Raw genomic sequence first — 22,728 nt, 5'->3', positions numbered from 1 at the left:
TTTGTTCATGTTAATCGAGTTCAGTTCAGTGTTGCAGCGGCTAGATCAGGCTCCATGGATCCATGATGTCAGACTGCCGTCTGACTGAAGGCATAGTTCCTGTAGTTTATGACCAAGTCGTCGGGAATTACAGGTCACCATAAATATATCATGTAGTTCGAAAATGGTTATCGTGTTAATCCAGTTCGTAATTAAATTTGTTATTGTTCCTTCATTTGTTATTTTTTAGGTGTTCCAAGTTATTCTTTACACATAGTAATGGCGTCAGGAATTATTATAATTAACGGTATACATAAGATAGGAGTATGACAAAGTAGTGTAAGATATTCAGCAACAGTTTTGCATATTACATACACTTCAGAGGTACCTACTCGTTAAAACTTATAACAGATGAGATATTCAGATGTTACTTTAGGAATTATATGCTTTAGTTAGACAGTTCACTTTAGGTATTTTGCTTCATAGGCATTTTTGCTTCGTAGAGATTTCACTTCATAGAGATCATGCATTTTAGGTACTTGGCAAACAAGGGTCTAATACCACATCCACAGTGCGTGCTTCGTGCTCGGGCGCTGTCAGCGCGAGGCGTTACACTTTCAATTTCCAGTATGATTCAGCGGCGCCTCAACTTTCTTATTGCCCAACTATTTTTTTTACTGCCTCCGTCACGAGATTTCCTTTTGGATACGGCCTTTCTTTCTGTGGTCTATTTCGTAGCTCGTTCTTGATTACGTTTTGTGAATATATTTTCTTTTTGTTCGTGTACAAAACGGCGTGATTTAGTTTGTATCTGATCAATACTAGAATGTAATCACAAATTTACTGTATTCCTATGTATTAAGTAAATGTTTAGATTCTATTCAATAGTGTACAAAATTAATTTGGTCAATTTCAATATGATAACGGAAACTCAAAAAATAGCGTGAATGAATACATATTTAATTACAGCAGTAAGTCGAGGTCCCCGCGGGGGGTAATTAAGCACTCGTTGGCCTTGACTCTGCGGCCGTCACCCCCCCCCCCCTCCCCCCGCTGCACCGTACACCCGCATCTACATAAACAGAGGCCTAATTCAAATGAAAGCCAAGTAATTAAAGGGCGACCATTAACGAGCATTCAATTTAGCCGATTTTGTTCTCATCAAGTATTGAAGGTTGCCACGGCCACTCCCGGCACTTCAATCGCACTCAATTGCCCTTAAAGCCTAAATTAATAGGTGCTTGGATTAATTCGTAATTCGGGTCCCGCGGGGGTCGCGGGGCGGGGGCGGGGGCGGCGCGGGGGGCGGGTGCGCATTACCGTACGGAGAGCCTATTCATGTTAGTAGTTTATCTCGGTTTGTGGATCCGAAGGGCTTCGACCTGAGCCTTCAAGTGGAAAGGGATTACACAAGATAAATGACGTCAAACATTTCGCTATACGGATTTCGCGGCTATTATTGCGCTGAGTTATGAGCGCAGGCGTCACGCTCGCGGCCACGACCCGCACTGTACAAATATATGGATACCTTCATCACATAACACTCTGATCACATTTTTTTTGAAAAAAAATATGGCTACTCGTTTAATCTTACTGAAACAGCATTATGGGTGTATTGTTTGTAGCTTTCCACGTCCTGAACAAGACATAAACAGTCGGCTGCCCCGCGTTTACTGCCGACCACAAAAACTGTAAAAAGCTGGAAACAATCAAGCGGGAACACGCATAAACTGCTCGCGCCAACATAAAACTCCGTTTGTTTAGTATAATCATCTACACAAGTGATATTAAACTCCTGCGAGGATTAAAAAATGTAGCGAAGAGGCGGCAAAACAAATTGTTTATTCCGAAGGATGCTCCATCGATTTCCCTGCGGGCCCTTTTTGCCTGCAAGTACACAAGTACAGATAGTTAGGTTCATCCTTTACGCGTGGCAGCGGCAATAAAAACCGTTTTTTACACAACAAAATGTAACCGTTTCGGTCGAATTACGGACGTTTGGTCAGTGGAATAACTTAACTAAGGGGTATTGTCTTATCTTTTTTTTGTGTGCGAGTACTTTGTTGCGTCAAGTACTTTGTTTGTTTTTCACCCTTACTTTTTACAAGTTGTTTTTTTTTGCGCAATATGTGTTTCCTGTTTTATTTTGATGATTGTTTGTTTTAAATAAATCCAATCTTAAATCTAGTACCTAGATTACATAATCAAATCTAACTTAAAGATAAACGACAGAGATATCAATTTGCGGTTAGCAGCCAAACTAAAGGGTTATTCTCAACTATCTCCGGACAAGCTAATCTAAGCATCAAATCTCGTCCTTTACCACACTTGAGTTTGACCGATAGCTCTCACAACAGAGTCCGCTATCCCGCGGCGGAAGCTCAACTTTGTCTCAGCGGACAGTCGACTGATGCCCCATTCAACTTGGACTCTTGCCCCAGGAAGGGTCACGCGGGGCGGTGATGATGACAGCAGACGGATGACCCTAGCGGATGAAGGCTGTTTGGAAGATCAATATGATAAGACTAATAAGTGATACGATATACAGTTATAATTGTATTAAGTAAGTTATGTAATTATAATTTTAGTTCATTCATGTCTGAAATTCGAGAGAAGGACCCATTTTAATGATGATATAATTATGTCTTAAGAAAACGTGGGACGCTTCTGCGAGGCAACGTAGGCACAAATTGAAAGGCAACAGCCTAGAGTTCGTTCATGTTTCCTTTGACGAGCCTCAGGGCGCATCTATATCTGGAAGTTTCTAATCTCATTATGTTAAAGGATCAGCTATAAAGATATATTTTCTATGCCTACCTCAATGTTTTAAATATACAAATGAATATTACAAACTTGTTTTTCATTTAAGCTCGGTATATCGTATACGTCATCTAAAAAGTTATCCTCGCTTATTTAATTCCCGGGGCCGAACTCACAAGTTCCGTATCTGAGTGAAGTCGCTCGTGGGGCTCGTTACTGAATGATCTGGATAAGCATCTCGCAGACAAAGTACGTATTTCCTGTCCGGGGACGAGGCGCTTCCGGTGTGCGAGCGAGACGGCGGCGCTTCCGGTGCGACTGCTGATGATGCGGCCGGAGCTCATTATTATCATTATATTGCTCAATAGGTAATTAGGTATTTGAATTATGCATAAAGTATACAGGTAAAGCTACAATTTAAAAGACCTAAAAATAACAATAATATACTGGAAAATTTTTTTTGTTCATTCAAGTGTGTTGTAGCCAGATTAATCCTACCCGACCCTAACAGTATTAAACATACAAATAATATAATTTTTGATCAATCAAACACAATATCCCTTTTTGAATTAAAAATATGCATCTGCAAAGGCGAGCAGGTGAGAATTTCCAACCAGGTACAGCGTCTAACAATGCAACATAAATCGTGATCGGTTTATTAAAATGAGTGTATCCTAGAATGCAGCGCTCGATACACAATGGCCGAGAGCAATAATGCACCGCCATTATTTCTGTAACACCCGCGACCTGCCACAGCCGGCGCACGTATAGTGGGTTCAGAGTATTTAACAATAATCTTATTCGTCATGAGAGGCTATGTAAATCAGTGGATGACTACTGGGTTTATGGGCATCATCAGCCAACCAGCTGCAGCAGGAACCTCCAACTATACAACTGTAAGGAACTAGGAAGGTAAGTTAAGTACGAGTAGCTCAGTTGGGTTGGGTACCGCTTCCATTCCTTGCAACAGAAGGTTTTTTACACCACATTACCAGTTACCTTACGGTGAAGATAAAACATTCTGAGGTCACCAAGACATTCTGTATTAAGGATATTTAAAATATAACACGATCGATATAATATAACAGTTTAATAAATTATGAATAATTTCTGAATCAAACTTTGTATTTATTTGACTGAACCTACAGATTACTTATTTATTAATCGATGGTTAAGTTCGAATGGCCGCGGGAGATGAGTGACGTACAATGGCGTACACTGTACAAACGGCACTGAAAATTTCAATTAAAGTCCGAGGAGTGAATACCTGAGTTCTCTTTGTGCGGCACAAAGCGGCGACATTATTGTTATTCCACGAAATCTCGGCGCAGCGACACCGGCGGCACCGCGGCACTCCACTCTCATACTCACTGCTTTGGTAGTAATGATATAATTGAATCCACGTTACAACAATACAATATATTATTAAGAAGATATATGATATAGAGCGGTGGTGGCGTAATGGATAAGGCCTCGTCCTCTCAACCGAGAGGTCGTGGGTTCGAATCCTGGCCTGTCTTTCAATTGTGTTTTCAAGGAGTTTAAGTACAATAATACCACGTGCTCTTACGGAGATGGAAAACATCGTGAGGAAACGTGCACATCTAGATTCTAGATGTGTATCCTAAGTGCCAATGCACTTATTCCAAAACGGGATAAAAAGTAGCCTATGTTCTTTCCCAGGGTCTAGACCGTACGTATACCAAATTTCATTCAAATCCGTTCAGTAGTTTTGGCGTGAAAGAGTAACAGACAGACAGACACAGTTACTTTCGCATTTATAATATTAGTTACATTAAATTTAAATTTAATTAGATTAAATTTTCGTTAAAAGTCAAGAGCAAGAGGTCCGTGGAAAATAACATGCAACGAAATCTCTATAAAAATGTTTATCAGATTTAAGCTTAAAACAAACAAACTAAGAAAAAAAAACAAAACAAGCAGTGGAAGCCCGACTTCGCTAAAGTTTAGTTCGTAAATCGATTAGTCGGTACTTGCGGGAAGTTTTTCTGCTAATACTTGATTCAATGCGCTATTGATCGGTTTCCATAGCAACGGAACAAGTTAAGTGTCGGTTAATTATCGATCAGACAAGCAAGTGGGGTGATTGCTAATAATTATTCGAGTATCCGAAATGAAGTTCTTTGTGTGTGATACCTTTAAACTTGCTTACTAATAAGTACTTGCTTTACTAATAAGTACTACTTTAATTATGAATTTGTACGAACTAGATTACTAGATAAACCTAGAGTTATTATAGTTAATTCAAATGTTTTCTACAAAATCAAAATTTCAATTAAAATCAAAGCTTTCAGTCACTGTGATGCAAAACATTGGATTTTGTCAATAATTTCAAAACATATTCAGGAAAAAATCAAATCGGCAACACAAGAATAAAGCTTAGCCAGTTTTTTATTATTTTAAATAACCACTCTGCGCTTGTTTTATTTCAACTTTTACTCACACTGCAGCTAACATATTTACTTTGTTGAAAATAATAATTTAGAGCGAAACTAAAAGCCAGTAATTAATAAAAGCATAAACAGTGAATGTGGAGTTGTGTGGCGCGTGCGCGTGTGGCGTGGCTCGCACCACACCGTGGAACACTTCCCGGCTCGGAACTTTCTGCAACTAAAATGGAAACAACCGAGTGTTGTTTAATCTAAAGCCTCAACTTTTAGCGGAATAACTCCTAGATATACGTATCCTAAAGTCTAAAGTCCATTTGTTTTATGCGATGCGATGTGAGGCGGAGACGTGCAGGTAATGAACTAGCTCCTCCGTATATCTCAAACTCTCTTTTGGCAGAGCGAATATTGTAAGAAAATTGGCAATTCTGAAAACTTATGCATAATATTTCATGTTCCTCGAGGAGGGGAAATAAAAAAGTTATCTCGCCGCACACATAAATTGGTGAGGTTAATCTTTGACTTCAAATTTATTTTCGACGTTGTAACTACGGTCCAAATCAAAGTTCATATTATTGTTTTTGTGAAGGAGAAAGTTCTTAAATTTATCTCAGTTTACTTTGTACAGGGTATCCCGTGAATAGTGGACCAACGGGTAGGGGGTGACTGAGAGGGTCAATCTAATACAACAACTTTAGTTATATGACTTTTAGAAAAACGCGATATAATCTTATTAAATGTGTATCTTGTTATGAATACTTTATCATAAAATAAGTATCATGTATTTATTGTCATAAAACAAATAGTCCTAAACCAGTTTCTCATACCCAACACACACAAGACAGTTCTCGATTACTCAATGACCCGTCGGAAGATATTCTATTTAGATAAACCCTGGAACAAAGCTGCGCCGTCGCCGCTCGCCGATTTGTCTGAGCCCAGTTGCTAATGCTCCGCCACCATTCTGCTACATATAAACAACCCGAACGCCACCAACAAATGGTGGGTCACCAAAAATCAAGCTCTGCCGCTTGTTTGCTGTAATTTTCTGCCAGAGCTTTGTAGTGGTTGTTTTCTTCTACTTTTATCTCTTTTTGTTCTCTTCCTATTATTATTTACTGAAGTAGACACACATTTTAAGTAACAATTAAAAGATTCGTTACTAAAAAAACGGGACTAAATGCGAATTGAATCAGTCGAAATGTTTTACAATCAACGTAGAGAAAAACAAATAAGCCTCAAAAACATAACTCCTTTTTTTTCAGTTTAAATTAAAATAGCGGACTCCACCCGCAGGTAACCGTAGCGGGTTAAGTAAACGGAGCTTCGAAGTAAAAACTTGCAACAGTACGAAGCTAATTTAAATGTCCCGGATGTGGCGCAACTTTAATTGCCGCCGCCGCCGCCGCCGCCGCCGCCGCCGCCGCGCAGCAATCACACTTTTAGATTAAGCCCGAGCATGTGCCGGCTCCACCTGCATATTGTTCACTCACTGTACTGCTAGTTGTTTAAGTGATTGCATTGCTTCTTGAACGTAGAGTGGATTGTCGATTGTTGATGCAGCGATAGCGGCTGCCGGTATTATGTGTCTGTCGTCTGAACTTAACTTGAGATAGGACTAGCAACTAGCTCAGGCTTCGCACGAATGCAATAAAATATATAAGCATGCATAGGAAAATACAAAGAGAAGCGACTTCGTTTTACTATTAAAAGGTGTCAATTATTCTTCTAACCCTGTTGGCAAACCCGACAGCTGGGTCGAGAGCTGGGCTAGGGTTTATCTCTAAAGTGAAATAATTAGGCAAGGTGCTCCGGACGAGGATATTCATGGTACCGAACCTACAGCCCATACGTCACTCGAGTAGGCTAGATCTAGATAGATACTCGTAGCTCTTGTAAGTCCTATTGTGTAATTATGAATAGCATGTCTAGGGAGTATCTACAGGTCGATATAATAATCTTCTGTGAAATATCTTTAATATCTTTACCTCAACAAAACTGCTTAAGAATGTACACCGTGGCGGCCCTCCAGTGGAGTGCAGAAGTTGCCGCGTTGAGGTCAGTAATGAAGCAACTTCGCAGACGACTCGAGAGGTTCGTCTACGCCACGCGCACTTTTCAACAAAACTACAAACATGTTTACCTTGAACCACACTTTGAAGTGCCGTTAGTAATTTGAATAAGGTTTTACGTTATATATAACGTTTTAAACAAATAATGAAGCATAATTTAAAAAATATGTATTCGTTTATCACACAATTTGTACATTTAATGTAGTGTTGTAGTTTACAATCAGGTGGACTTAAAGTTAATAGCACTTTATACCAGTCAATCTACAATTATGTAGGATAATGGCAATAGAGTCATCCTTCAATACTCAAAAAATACGCAAAACCATTTGAAAAATCAAACGTGCATCGAAATCCTACAGTCAGCTCGTTACTGGCATCACTCGCGAGCGCTGCGTGTCGCGACACGCAACTTGCCGCGCGCCGCGCCACGCGACGTGTTGCGCCGTGTGTTACGCGATAACGAAGAGCGCGTCCGTGCCGCCGAGCGCGCTCGTTGCCATGGTAACCAAGCCAATTTGCTCAACTCACCGGGAACAGGGTTTAATCGGATGTTTTGACGATTTTCTTTTGTTACGCGAGTGCCGAGCCGCTGTCGCACGGCTGCGGACGATATTCCGTACATGCAGCATCGCAGTATTCGCAGTATTGAATGTACTTGTTAGAATATTGATTCAAACAAAACAACCTTATGTTCAGAAACGAGTAAGGTTAGTTATTTCGTATGTGTTGGGGGTGGACTGTATTTGAAAGTCTCCTTCAGGTTTTCCAGTGTTCTTTATTGTTCCTCTTCTGTTTCCTGAATGACAATTTGCGTACCAAAATAGCCCTACTTAAGTACTCAGAATTAGTCACGCAACCGATAGCTGACTAGGTGAGATACCTAACTCAACCAATAATATCAAAGTATTTACAACTTACAAACTATGATTACGAGACTATTCTATGATACATGTTATTCATAAACTACACTTATTCTATTGTTCTTAGCCTAGGTATTTCGTCGTGAACATTCTCCCGCCGTCGCAATCTTGCGATTATTCTGGCAGCACGACGATCCTCTTCGTTGGTCGACGCAGCACGTGCCCGTTGCTCGTAGTGATGTCGACGACTCGCACGATGTGGTCCTTCCCTGGGTAGACAGCTGTGACTCGTCCTCGGGGCCAGGTGTTGCGCGGGTTGTTCGAGCCGCACACGATGACCAGGTCGCCGATGTTCGGTTGGCTGCCGGTGCTGTGCGGCTCCCGCCGGTGTTGGAGTAGCGGTAGGTACTCCTGCATCCACCTCTGCCACCTGTTGAGCTTGCCTCCAGTGCTGTCGTGCTCTCCTGCTGTCGTGCATTCTTCCACGTGTGTCCGAGCGACACGACGGCGCTGCTCTTCTTTTCGTCGCTGGTATTGGGTACTGGTTCCTTGTTCTCCGTGGGCCAGTGTTCTTCAGAATGCCGCAGGAACTCGGGCCGGTCGAAGTCGTCCGGCGTGGCTCCAGTTGCGTCGTCGGCGACATTTTCAGCTGTAGGTACCCATCTCCACTCGCTTTTCTTCGTACACGCTTCGATTTCAGCGAACCTGTGAGTGACGAAGGTTTTAAATATGCGTGGCTCAGCTCGTATCCACGCCAGCACCATCCGTGAGTCGCTCCAGAACACTCTTCTCGTGATGTCGTCATAATCGTGTTCCGATAGAGTTGTGTTCGAGATGCAAGTCCCGAGTACCGTAGCCTGTAGTTCCAGCCGCGGTATTGACGTAGGCTTGATTGGCGCGACTCTGTTCTTCACCATGGCCAGGGTGACCTTCACGCTGCCGTCTGCTCGTTGCATTCTCCAGTAGGCCGCCGCGGGCGGCGGTTTCGACGGCGGACGGTCCACTCGTAGCTCCTCAGCCGGCGTCTTATGAGTGTTAAGACGAAAGCCGAAATTGTCTTCATGTACGTGCCACATGAGGCCGAGTGTCTTCTCTATTTCGCTCCCGCCGATGTCGATCGTAGCTGTCCCGGGGACGGTGATGAGGTGGCGTAGTCTCTCGTTCCATGCCCATCCGCGTAGTTCGAAGCCCGCTTGTCGATATATCTCGTTGACTGTCTTCGTGACGTGCTGGGCCTCCTCCACCGACGTGAAGCTTTGCAGGTAGTCGTCTATGTAGTGATTCTTCTCAATTGCTCGGACGGGCTCGGGGTGCGTGTCGGCGAAGTCTCTGGCGTTTCTATTCATGATGAACAGTGCCGTGCACGGTGACGATGATTCGCCGAAGATGACGATCGTCATGCGGTACTCGTCTGGTGTACCCTCCCGCCGGTTGCTGCGCCAGAGGAAGCGCAGCGCATCTCTGTCGCACTCCTTGATGCGTATCTGCATGAATATCTCCTTGATGTCCGCGCTGACTGCGTAGGGGTGCTGCCTGAACCGCATGACCACCCCAGGAAGCGACTGAAGCAGGTTGGGGCCGGTCGGCAGCATGTCGTTCAGGCTGCGTCCATGTGACTTCGCTGCGGCGTCGTGCAGCAGTCTTATCTTCTTCTTCTCGGGGTTGCAGACGGCGAAGTGCGGCAGGTACCACGTTCTGTTTTGCGTCGGGAGCGTGGTGGCGGGCTCGGCGTATCCGGACTTCAGCATATTGTCCATGCGCTCTTCATACTTCTGCTTGAGGTCGGGGTCACGGTCGAGCTTGCGTTCGAAGCTGCAGGGTCGTTTCAGTGCGTCTTCACGGTTGTTAGGTATTTTCTCATTTTCTCGTTTCCATAGCAACCGAGTTTCGAAGCGGCCATCGAGCAGCCGGCGACTTTCCTCTTCCAGTTTTCTCGTGGCTTGCTCTTCTGGATCTGTCGTCGGTTTTCTCGCTTCGATGCCCAGGGACTCCAGTTCGAAGCAGTGTTTCATCATTTTCTCCATTGTGGATCTCGTGACGTACCCGCAGAAGTTCACAGGTTTGCTCTGTGTGGTGCGGCAGCCGTGCAGTACCCAGCCGAGCTGTGTGCGAGATGCCACAGGCTGGTCACGGCGGCCGTCTCGGACTTCCCTCGAGACAATTAAGTCCCAGTTGTCCTGGCCGATGAGCAGCTTCGGCGATGCCTCCTCGTAGGCAAGTTCCTCTCGAATATCGCTCAGGTGGCTGCAGTCGTCGACTTCTTCTCTCTTTACCGTCTGAGTGATGAAGTCGAGATTCTCGACTGTGCGTACTTCTTCAAGCTTGAATTCTTCATGTGCGTGCTTGCCCCGTATGGTGAAGTCGACTTTCTTGCTCTTCGAGTGTCGAACTTCTTTGCCGCTGACTCCTTGCACCCACATCGGATCCGTGGGGCCGTCGAGACCGAGAGAGTTGGCCACGTCCGCTTCGATCATCGTGATGGTGCTTCCCTCGTCGAATAGTGCGTAGGTATCAATACTGGAGTGTGGGCCAGTAAGTACCACGGGCGCTATTTTCAGGTAAGCGCGGCGACGCTCGCTGTTGTTCGCAGCGACAGTCGGCTTTTCCGTCGTGGACGCGGTAACCTCTTCATTTTTCTCTTCTTTCTTCGCGGCTTCATGATGCAGGAGCTTGTGGTGACTCAGTTTGCAGCCGGAGACACCGCAGGGCTTCGCTTTGCATGAGTAGCGGCGATGTGTGCTACGTAGGCAGCGGAAGCACATCTTGTTCTGCTTCGCTATTTCCCAGCGCTCGTCAGTCGTCTTCTCGGTGAACCTAGTGCATTCAGGTAACTTGTGAGCCTGTTTGCACATAGGGCAGCCGTCCTCTTCTTGCTTGTGCGTTTTCTCGGCGGCGTAGGTACGTTCCGTCGTCTTCTTCGCAGCTTTCTCCCTCGCACTCACAGGTGTAGGTGCGCTGTTGTCGATCTGCTCGAGCGCGGCGTATGGGCCGCACTTGTCCGCTTCGTGGTTCAGGTAGGTAGAGAGCTTCTTCAGGTTCGCTTCTTCACCATGATGCGTGAAGTTGTACTCATACCATTTGTCACGAAGAATCGGTGTGAGCTTCTCGATTACAGTGCGCTCGGTCTCCGGGTTGTAGAGGAAGTGCGGTTTCTTCAGTGCTTCGATCGTAGCTACGATGTTGGCCAGCTTGCTCGCGAAGATGCACAGGTCACGTGGGCTCTCAGCTAACTTCGGTAGTTTCTTCACTTTGTCGAGCTCGTTGAGTATGAGTGCTTCTGGCCGCCCGAACCGTCGTTCCAAGCCCTGTATTATGACGACAGGGTTCGGATCGCTGATTAGTAGACAGCTGACGGCTTCGAGGGCGGCCCCACGCAGGCTTTTTCTCAGGCGGGCGACGTTTTCTATCTTCGTGAAGTGCTTCTCGGTTTCATGGTAGGCCGCACGAAACGGTAGCCACTCGCTGCTGTTTCCGTTGAACGTAGGTAGATCTTGAATGTACCGTGGCGGCTCTCTGTAGCCGCAGCCGCTCAGCACACTTTTCAATAGTGCGGCGAGCTGCGTGACGTCTTCACTCGACGACTTTTCTTGCTGACGTGCGGGAGGCGCGCGCTCTTCATACTGCGGCGCCTCGACGACCCGTGGCGGTTCTGTAGGTATCCACGGGGTGGGAGGGGCCTGTGTCTGGCCCCTCACGGGGGACGAGCCTCTTGCATGGCCCCCTGTGAGTGCGAGAGCAGGGGGCCGGGGCTTAGAGGATTGCTCCTGCACCCACTGCTCGATGCGCTCGCTCTTGTTGATGATTTCTTCATCTTCCTCATCGGACGAGTCCTCCGCTTGTATCCGCATGAGCCTCACCTTCGCTAGTTCGGTGGCGGCTTGTGCTTCCTTCTTTTGCGCCTCGGCCAACAGCTCCCTAGCCTCCAATTCCGCGAAGAATCTCTTGCGGGAGACTTTCGAGTGATGTGACCGGGGCCGTAAGGTAGCTGGCTGCGATGTGACTTGACACACCACAGTGACCACGCTCGTTTCTCGAGGTGGCGGCGTCACAGGGCGCTGTGATCCGGTAGCGCTTGCGTTCGCCGCCGACATGGTCGTGGTGGATGTCTCAGTCGCACCGCTTCCCATAGTCGTCGTGGTGTTGCTCGTACAGACCGTGTTTGATTCGGCGGTACTGGGCTCTTCCTTCCGGCTACTGTGGCTTCTAGTAACCGGCATGTTCGTTCTTTATTCCCGTTTTCGACTCTTCGATAGACCAATGTTCAGTAGGTCTGCCAATTTCTTTCTTCTTATCCGGCTTCTCGAAGGTTCGATGTCTTCTGATCCGTCTCGTAGGACCAATGTTTCTTCTGATCCGGTTCGAAGTACCAATGTTGGGGGTGGACTGTATTTGAAAGTCTCCTTCAGGTTTTCCAGTGTTCTTTATTGTTCCTCTTCTGTTTCCTGAATGACAATTTGCGTACCAAAATAGCCCTACTTAAGTACTCAGAATTAGTCACGCAACCGATAGCTGACTAGGTGAGATACCTAACTCAACCAATAATATCAAAGTATTTACAACTTACAAACTATGATTACGAGACTATTCTATGATACATGTTATTCATAAACTACACTTATTCTATTGTTCTTAGCCTAGGTATTTCGTCGTGAACAGTATGTAAGTAAATCACAGCACTGTTTCAAATGCCCGCCTACTACGTCAGTTCACCGTTAACAGAACAGTTGTACAGCGCATGTAAAGGCCCAGCATCGCCAAGTTACAATTAACGCTGTTAATAAATATGGTTTATTTATAACAAGGAACGTTGTGTTTCATGTTTCATGCCTTACGCATATATGCGTCTGCTCGCACACGCGTGGTGGACGCACGCGGGAACTCCAAGCAGGTTTATTTATGAAACGTTATAACGAACACAGGTATTAATAGCACATGTTTGATGTAACGTACGTCAGATTATGTTTGCTTTACCTTTGAAATACATAATACATGCCTCATAAATATTCATATAAGTCCATTTCCTCTGTGTTTATAGATGACTTATCTGAGGATCTACAAGCCTGTGGTTTCTAACGTCGTTGGTAGGCACTTGCCAGGAAAATCACCCTGTTTTTTTCTTCTTTATTGTAACCTACAAACGTCAGAGTAATAAGTAGTGTGGTTTATGACTTCTTTCTAAATTTGGTTAGACAACAGAATATAAGTTAATGCAGCCGTTGCCGTTGCGTCGTTAGGAACGTAAACTTCATTTGTGACTTGAACCGCAAACGTCGTAACGAACTGAAAGCCGACTCTTCGTCCGCAAACCTCAACGAACATTCCAGAATTAATAAAGCTTAAGTTGTAGGCAGCCGACGCCACACGAGTAATCCCGCCTTCGTCATCTCATTAACAAAATAACAGAATTAACTATGCACGTACAGACGGAACAATAAAGAGGGTACACAAGGCGTTTCCGTCGCCGTGACGTCATTGTTCGCCTCCCTACACTTCCGGTGCAAACCGGAAGTCGCATGCGCTTATGCTCACTTCCGGGGAACGAAAATAAATCCGTTACTCTTCGCCTCTTGGACATCTCATAAAATATGAAAATATTGGAGTTTCCACCCTAAGCTATTTTCTAAACGTTTCCATAGCATAAGTGTTTTTTTTCCCTGTTACTGAACATTAACCTAACAAATTGTGGAAATGCACCTGTCAATAACCCAAAGGAACATAAGTATAAAACAATGATACGTAAAGTGTTTATGTTTCTTTTATTATCGGTAGTATATTCTCTACTCATTTGCTTGCAAGACCGCTCCAGTACAAACATAAATAGCCTGTAGGAGGTGGTTATTAGTGAATGCTCATCGCCGCTGCCGCTGCCCGGGGCGGCGCGGCCGTTACAATGTTACAATGGAGCTTCTCTATTCAAATTATCGTAAACAAACCTCCCGCTACGTGACTGTACTCTAACGACCAACATAATCATCAAACACTTGCCAATCTATTGTCGCCTCTATCACTATAGCAATACAATTTCGTAAAAGCAATGGGTAATTGAACATTGCCAGTAATAACCCTGTGTGTAGGCACCGCAACTACTGCTGATAAAGTTTTATTTATTTCCTGTGAATAAAATCCAATATCTGTAATTAATATGACGGCGGTGTACAAAAACCGGCCTAGTGCGAGTCGGATTAGCGTGCAAAGGGTTCCGTTCGGAAACTTTAAATATTTCAGTTTTTTTACCACCAATCATGCCTTTGATAGCAATGACAAAGCTAAATATGCGGGTTAGCAGTTACTAATTTAACTAATTTAATTTAATTAACAATGTCTTCTTCTCAAACTTTCCGCCCACTGTGTTGTGTATTTTTTAGGTTAACGGGAAACACTATGAATTTCGAATTTCATGACAGCATCATTATTATGCGTTTTGTAATCAGTGTTTGTATATTTCAATGTTATAATTAATAGTGAGTGTAAACCACTCGATATCTCCAACCTTTCCCAGGATAAAAGGGTCTTGACAGCAGACGGACAAACTGGTGGCAAAATTACTTATAGCAAAATGATAACCAATTTACGTTTTGAGGTACGGAACCCTAAGCATGAGTGAAAGGCCAAGTAATATTAAAAGTAGAAATGCATGGAGCAATTTCTCGAAAGTGCTTCGTATAAAAAAGCAGTTGAAATTAAAAAGAGAACCAACGAAGGTAAAACTTTTTTATATTTTAATCAATTTTCTTTTTGTTTATTTAAATTCTGGATGAAAAATGCAATGCTGCTACCGGAAAATAGTAACTAGGCTTGAAATAAATAAATAATATGTACGTACCCGTGAGTAAAAATGATCGAATATAACAACAAATCATAGGTAAATGGCGGTTAAATAGTTTTTATTTTAATATGACGAAGTACCATCTATTCCGTCCACTCTGTTTATGGCGTTAAAATGGAAGAACAATCAAATACTAAACTTAACTAATAAAATTACTTGTAAATTTAAAAATGACTCAAGGCATTAACTCTATATAACCATAAAATAATTTTTCAATTGAAAAAATGCTCTCGTAGTACCTACTCTTACTGTACCAGCTCATCTGTCATACACAGAGAATCATGACACACACGACAAACGAATAACTACTATCCCACTTTTTCGGTGAGAGGTGAAAACTAGTCTTAAAAAGTAGTTTGCATTGACTTGCATTTCATACCCGAAAAGCAATTACATCCTACCAATTTAATTATCACTTAACTCTTAATTCATTTAAGGAGCTATCGGCACTCAATGGAGTGATTAGTCTAATCCGTATTATAATGAAGCGCATTAAGCTATCTGTTAGCATGAATGTGTCCGCGTGATATTACCAGCTAATCGACTCATACCTCGCTGAGCAGCCAGACTGCCTCAATTCAGCATAATATTACATCACTAGGCATATAACCCGAAGCTGTCTCGGGTCAGTAACCTCCAGTCAGTATCTGACCATTTGCACTCAAAGTTAATCCGTTATTATTGCAAGAATCTCTGTTACTTAGACTACAGCAGCTGTGGCAAAGCGTATAGACCATATACACAGTGCATAATTATTATTTTAAACTACCTATAGCGGATACCCAATGTGCCGCTTCGTCCAGGCACGGATCGAGGCATTTTGTATGGAACCTAGCTGGTCTTCTCTACTCCGTACTACTCCACTGAACGTAGTTTGAAACGTAATGAGATGATAATAAAGCTGCGTGCCCACGGGGCGGGCGGCGCTGGGCGGGCGGCGGCGCGGGCGGGCGGCGGCGGCGGCGGCGGCAGGTGTGTTTAACCGGCGGCGATTAATCGCTCGGAATCGCTCACGCACCGCGCATTCGTCTCCGCGCGACAAACGACGGACCCCGACATGTGACTTTTACTCATTTGGGAATACTAAGTAGGTCTGTGTATGTTTAAATGGAGGAGTTTATAATACCTGAAACAATCGATTTGCCCACCAATAGGTTATGACATTGGTCATTATTGGTTCACATTACCTATGTATATTCATAACAAAACTTGTACTAAATGATTACACTTGTGGAAAGAGCTTTGACTATCAATTTCTTACAGGCTGACACAAATAAGACCGTAACAACTTTTAAAAATTAAATTACATGTTGCTGATTGTTCTACCTTTTTATTAGAAGTAATCGTTCGGTAGTAAACCAGTAGGATTGCCTTTAGATAGCGATGTAACTGTAACTGTGACAAGTCACGCAAAATACGCCTGCCCTGCGAGCTGGTCTGCACCTACTTATCGTAAGGTATACGTTGCACTGTCTGTATTTTACTAACAAATAGTAAATACTGAACCTTTGCCATTGAGTTTTATTGTACTAAGTATATACGCATTATCTGTAAACGATGCTAATATTACCTCCAATAAAAATACTTAAACCCAAAATAGACGTAAATAAAATACACAACACATGGGTAAATATCTACTTCTTTAAATAGAAACAGAAGAAACAGAACAAATCCCGCGGAAGCCGCAATTCCGAACAAACGTAAAAGTTAATAAGCCGAAATCCGACAACACAACAATAGAAAAACCGTTCGTTGAACCGCCGGCAAGTTTATCTATTAGCCGCCGCGCGCGCCCCGCAGCCCCGCAGTATCATACACTCCGCTTGTCCATGTTAAATACTAGCGGATTTACGAGCGTTTACCTCTATCACTGTCCACTTTTATTGCCATCTATAGATTTGTTCACATTACTGAATCAAAATCACGAGCTTCCATCGGGAACTATTGTTTATTGTTTTGGAGTTGACTGATTAATTGTTTTAGGATTTAGGTGGCTTAATAAATTGGACGGCTATAATGTTATAATTCACTGTAATTTTCAGTTCTATTTAATCAGAACTAACATAGTGTTCCACAATAGTTTTGTGCATGAGCTGAGCAGTAGCGAAGAAGTTTCATTTAGAGGTACTTAGCTCGGATAAGAACATTAATTAAGCTCGGAAGTGTTTTCCTCTCGCACCGCCGCCGCCGCCGCCCGCATGTGCTGAGCTGGAACTTCTTGAGCGGTGTGTGAGTCGCCGAGACTTGGCACGGCCCAGCCGTCGCCGTGCAGCCCCGCGCCGCGCCGGGGCTCCGCATTCACCACGAGCAATGAGCCAACCGACGGTGAAATTACGAGTTACGACCGAGGAAAAAGCGAATCGAGAAAAAACCCTAAATGGGCAAAGCAATTTGTCTTAAGTGGCTAAAACAGTGAAATATTCGGGAACTTTTAAAGCGTATTAAAGTTTTGTCCGACCTTTTGTAGATACGGGGAAGATAGGAGAGTTAGTTAGCCGCGATGTTCCAGAGGTGGTGACGCGGGGACGCGGGCGGTTCTAATTAATTCGAAAAGTTGCCGCGAGAGGGCGCGCGGCTTATTGTGCTCTTTAATTATTTACGCTGATGTAATGAACAGGCGGCAACACCTCGCGGGGCATCTCCGCTGCGCGATAACAACTTTTATAAACACGGAAGTATGGAATCATAAAGTTAGACAATGAAGCTGTTATACGAATGAAATATTTCCGCATTGAATAAATTTAAAGGGGACAACGGGTTTACCCTTGAGACGCATATTTTCTGTGGCCTTAGCGCAATCTGAAAGAAAAATCTTGAATTCGGCGAACCATTTTGTAAGTTGTGAAATATGGGAGGTAAAGGTGAACCCACCGCCGCGACACATCCCCAATAACGCGGAGCATTCCGGCCGCCACTACCACAGTAACAAGAGCGAGGCTGACATTAACTAAATGCAGAAACTCGCCCGAAGCGTAAAAGTACTTGATACAAAAGTTTACCAGAGCAAAATACACATATTCATTAACTTAATTTTCCGCGCTGAGTACTATATTGCGAAAGTAGCACACAACAAGTTTATAAAGTTTGCATTCGAAAATACGAGTAACATTCGGGCGCGTCTCCGCTGTATGAATTAATTATTCTACCGCCGGCGGCGGCGGCGCGGCGGGGCGGTGGCGGGGCGGTGGCGTGGCGGCGGCGGCGGCGGCGGCCCGGTGCGCCGCGGCCCGCGCTTGCCCGTCCCTGCACTGAAGACTTTCGTGAGATAGCGCTAGGAATTTCAATTGTCTAAGCCTGAATTGCCAAAACTTAGTGGCTGCGGCCCCATTGTTCCACGACCACGAAGATAACGGCTTAACAAAGGCTTATCTCCGCTCGATCTATATTACGTATAATTGTGGCACATTACGGCTTTCATTTGAAAATTGAAATTACTTCAAAGAGGCTGATTAAAATTAATTCGCAATAGTAAAAGCTCCATTACACAGAGACTGCTTTTGATATTCATAGCCATTATGCTTCAATCGTTATAAGATGAAGCGACGTCTTGGCAAGATAATCTGTTAATAATAATTTGATTTGTGATGTTTGAAGACGTGACGCTCGGCCAGGCCTGCTCACCGCTCCGGCGCGGGAACAGCCACCGCCGCCGCCGCCGCCGGCTCCGGGCTTCAGCAAACTTCATAATTCATCACGAGCATGTCGGCACAACCAGCTGATGAAATGTGCAGTAATTACGCGAGCGGTGTCTCCGGCCACTAATTGCAAGGATTATTTTAATGAGCGTTTCTACCGCGTTGGCTATTTAAATTGCTTTGTAATACTAGATTGTGTGCGTCTGAGCAAAAATTGTGTACGTGTTTAATTTCATAGTTGAGTTAACAATTACAGTTGGTTTGTGGCTCTGTTCTTGAACAATGAAGCTGTAGGTACATACATATAAATTGTTGTTTGTCCTGCACAGCGGCTGTAGCCTGCGATGTGCAATGTGCATGTCACTTGCACTATACAGGTGTTATAAGACCTGGATGAATAACCAGTTATTTTCAGTGATAAATCGCGTATACTTGATGCATTTTACTTACAAAAGTAGGATCTACCTACATTAAAAATAAAATACCTGTTGGAGTTCTTGATTTGCGACCGTGGTTTAAAGTCGCTCAGCGTGCTATGGAGAGAGCTATGCTTGGGGTTTCTCTGATGGATCGTATCAGAAATGAGGTTATCCGTCAGAGGACTAAGGTTACCGACATAGCTGTCAAAATATGCAAGCTGAAGTGGCAGTGGGCTGGTCATATCTGCCGAAGAACCGATAACCGTTGGGGTAGACGAGTTCTCGAGTGGAGACCACGAACAGGCAAACGCAGCGTGGGACGCCCTCCTGCCCGCTGGACTGACGACCTTAGGCGGGTGGCGGGTAGTGGTTGGATGAGGAAGGCCGAGGACCGAGTGTTGTGGCGCTCCTTGGGAGGGGCCTATGTCCAGCAGTGGATGATTATTGGCTGATGATGACCGTGGTTCAAAAACTCAAACGAAAGTTGTGATTGTCAATTTATGAAAACGGATGCTAAAATATTGCCTTATTTTTTTACTAATTTATAAGTAGGCATACTTTTCATGGAAATCGTTGGTTCGCTATCAGACACACCATACTTCGTTTTAAATACCTATACATAGGGCATCTCGTACTTCCTACCCATCTGCACATCGTTATACAGGCTGCACTAACCTGTAGAGCGGGATGCCGGCGTCGTCGCGGAACCAGAACACCATGTAGACCTTGTCGTTGTTGGGCGAGGCCAGGTCGCAGGGGAACCGCGCGGCCATGCCCTCCACCGCCTGCACCTCCACCGTGCGCACGCCCGCTGAGGAGGAATGGAACGAGAGTTAGTGGGTGTAAGGTTTAAAATGTAATGGGGAGAAATGGGTTTTAGTTGAAGGCTTGCACGTCCAGCGTGATTTGGAATTGGACCTTTAGTTTATAATATTTGAGCAGCTGTCTCGAAGGAAAGAATAAGCCAGATGATTGCCGACAGCCGATAGGAGATGATACCCAAAGAAGAAGAAGTTTATAATGTAATTAAATTTTGTTATGTCCATATGTAAAGTTGAAAATTCCAACAACTGTTACTAATTTTAAACATGTTTCAGTAACCATTTATAATAATTAACAATAGAAATACAAAATTATACATAACTAACATTCTTTATTTCAATTACATGTTCCAGCAATGCTGTTGTTTAGCAAATATAAGTTTCCGTGAAAAATGTAATCGCGTGGTGGAATCTCATAACGGCTGTGGCGAACATACTAATGTCCTCGATATCCGGAGACGCAGCTCACATACATTACTTGATACTTGCGAGACGAGGACTGGGGCCACTCTCTACAAAAAAAGCTTACAAAGCTCTCTCTAGCTTACAAAAAAAAAATTTTTAAGCACCGCTGTGCTAACCACGACTCTTGTTATTTTAAACGCATCAGTTGCACGATAGCACGCGTTAGTTATTTTTTTGTAAGCTAAAGTGACCCCTCTAGGCGGCGTCGTACAGGATACATAAACATTACATACTCGTAATGCCGCTGCTTTTGCATACATTGTATGTACGAGTTTGATAACATTTATGAAGGAGATTTTTATCGTTTAAACGGGGTTTACTTTGTTTTAATATTTAAAAGTATGTGGAATGCATTCTCATAAACATGCTATATCTTTACGTACATAATAATATATCACTGTATCTTTGCATAATTTTTTCATCCGGAGACATCGATCAGTGCAGACGTGTTACTGTCCTACTGTCGAGTGTTTATCGTAAAATCAATCCTATCGCGTGTGGTTATAAGGTTCAATATCATATGTGCCAACTACTGTCTTGTGCTCATTTTCTCCTGTGATACTGAGTTCGACCGTTATATCTACCCACATGAACTGAAGATGAATACCACCAACCGTGCCGCTACTAAAACATCTTCGAGTCCAGACTTATCGACGCTCACTGAACCTGCTGGAAGCACTACTGTCCGCGTCAATAAGCGAGTGCGGCTTGAGGAAAGTATGGAGCGCGAGGACCAAATGGACTTCAAATCAGAACTGAAGTCCATAACTACACTGCTACGTCAACAAAGCTCAAGATTTGATGACTTCGAAAAAATCGCCGTGGATTTTACCTCTATTAAAAGTCGCCTAGAGGATATACAGGCCACCAACAAACTGCTACTCGAGGACCATCGTAAACTCGCGGCTGAGTTGATCGACATAAAACAACGCGAAGACGTCACCAACGCCAGGGTTGATTCCATCGAAGCTAAACTGACGACCACCACCGCAACTATCGGAGAGCTTACTCAACAGTTGCGCCTCAAGGACCAACAGTCACGTATGAACAACCTTGAAATCTCTGGGATACCTCAGCTGAGCGGAGAAAATCTTCAGACCATTCTACAAAACATAGCAGTCAAGGTTGGGTATACGCTGAGAGAAACAGATGTTGATTATATTCACCGGGTTCGTAGGTATGCACCTGCTAATAACTCAAACAAAGGTACGAGCACACCTACACCCCACACACCTCCCCCAAATATAATAGTCAGATTCTCTCAACGCCAGAGGAAAAGCGATATGCTAGCTGCCGTCCGTGTGCGCCGAGGCTTGACCACTGCTGATGCCGGCATTGACGGAGCCGCCAAGCCTATCTTCGTGAACGAGCACCTAGCCCCCCACAACAAGGTGCTGCATGGCCGTGCAAGACGCCTAGGTAAAGAACTTGGTTACAAGTACATCTACACCCGCGATTGCAAAATTTTCTTACGTAAAACCGACATCTCGAAGCCTTTCCCTATACTATCTGAAGAAGATTTAGTTAAAATTGTTTGACTCTTAATCTCTATTCACTCTGTCTGTCACCATTATTATATTATCATAATCACGGGTAATATATCTATAAATCATGTTCGACTGCTAAAACTAGTGAGTATAATTATGTACTGCAATATTCACCTTTGTTACCATATTCATAAGCCTCACTTTTTGTTCACTTTGATATGTAACATTGTACAAATTAATTTGCAATCGTCAAGACAATCAAGGTCATGTTGTATAAATGTATTGTACCGTGTAAACAAATTACAATTAATAGTTGTGTATCTCAATATTGCTACTACCCGTATCCATAACTTAAACAAAATGGGGTCAATACAAAAACAAAAACTACTTTTCTATTTACAAGTGTACTTAATTAAAAATAAACTTGCTTACTTAAACTTTAGTGTGTGCATCTCTGTGTTAACTAACTATAGGTTCTTTTTTTATCTCTGTTCTAATGTTGAGTACAAAATGTAACTTATTGATTTATTATCAGAACGTAAGAGGTCTTAGGACAAAATCTCACAACTTTTTCTCATCCGTTTCTAATTGTTCTTACGATGTAATTTGCATAACTGAATCATGGTTGAATGAAGGTTTTTACAGTAGTGAGTATTTCGATGATCGCTTTGTAGTATTCCGTAGTGATCGCAATGAGTCCGTAACTGGTCTAAAGCGAGGCGGCGGCGTGATAGTGGCGGTGCGCCGTGAGCTGTGCCCTGCAATCCGGCGGGATTGGTGTGCGCCAGCGCCGGCTGATGAGTTATGGGTCAGTATACCTATTGCTTCGAAGGTAAGTAACTCCAACTCACACTTACACATAGCATGTACATATATTCCTCACAATAATGAACACGAATACTTATTGTCTTCCTTTTATGATAGGGCTAGTAACCTGATAACTTCCCACACTAATGAGTTATTCTTAATTATGGGTGACTTTAATGTCACCTATGC

General features: G+C 43.8%; 2 protein-coding genes across 2 annotated transcripts in view; one reads left to right on the top strand and one right to left on the bottom strand.

Annotated features, from left to right (window-relative positions):
- The window catches only part of LOC105384795 (neural cell adhesion molecule 1-A), a 258,015-nt gene that overhangs the window by 166,979 nt on the left and 68,308 nt on the right, over positions 1-22,728 (bottom strand). Inside the window, exon 3 of the mRNA XM_048630715.1 lies at positions 19,635-19,770. Within this exon, the coding sequence (XP_048486672.1) occupies positions 19,635-19,770 (136 nt within the window). The remainder of the gene's footprint in view (positions 1-19,634; positions 19,771-22,728) is intronic.
- On the top strand, positions 1,756-22,517 carry LOC125490698. The gene is made up of 3 exons (XM_048630719.1): positions 1,756-1,760; positions 4,681-4,684; positions 20,825-22,517. The coding sequence occupies exon 3, from the start codon at positions 20,845-20,847 to the stop codon at positions 21,781-21,783; it is 939 nt and encodes a 312-aa protein (XP_048486676.1). The 5' UTR covers positions 1,756-1,760; positions 4,681-4,684; positions 20,825-20,844; the 3' UTR covers positions 21,784-22,517.

This window comes from Plutella xylostella, chromosome 4 (genome assembly GCF_932276165.1).
Source record: "Plutella xylostella chromosome 4, ilPluXylo3.1, whole genome shotgun sequence".
In the NCBI taxonomy this organism is placed as follows: domain Eukaryota; kingdom Metazoa; phylum Arthropoda; class Insecta; order Lepidoptera; family Plutellidae; genus Plutella; species Plutella xylostella.
Note: the sequence above shows the minus strand (reverse complement) of the source record. Positions and strands in the feature narration are given on the sequence as shown.

Bases quoted from the DNA above. Each gene is read 5' to 3' on its own strand.
- LOC125490698 (XM_048630719.1), top strand. From the start codon at position 20,845: ATGAATACCACCAACCGTGCCGCTACTAAAACATCTTCGAGTCCAGAC.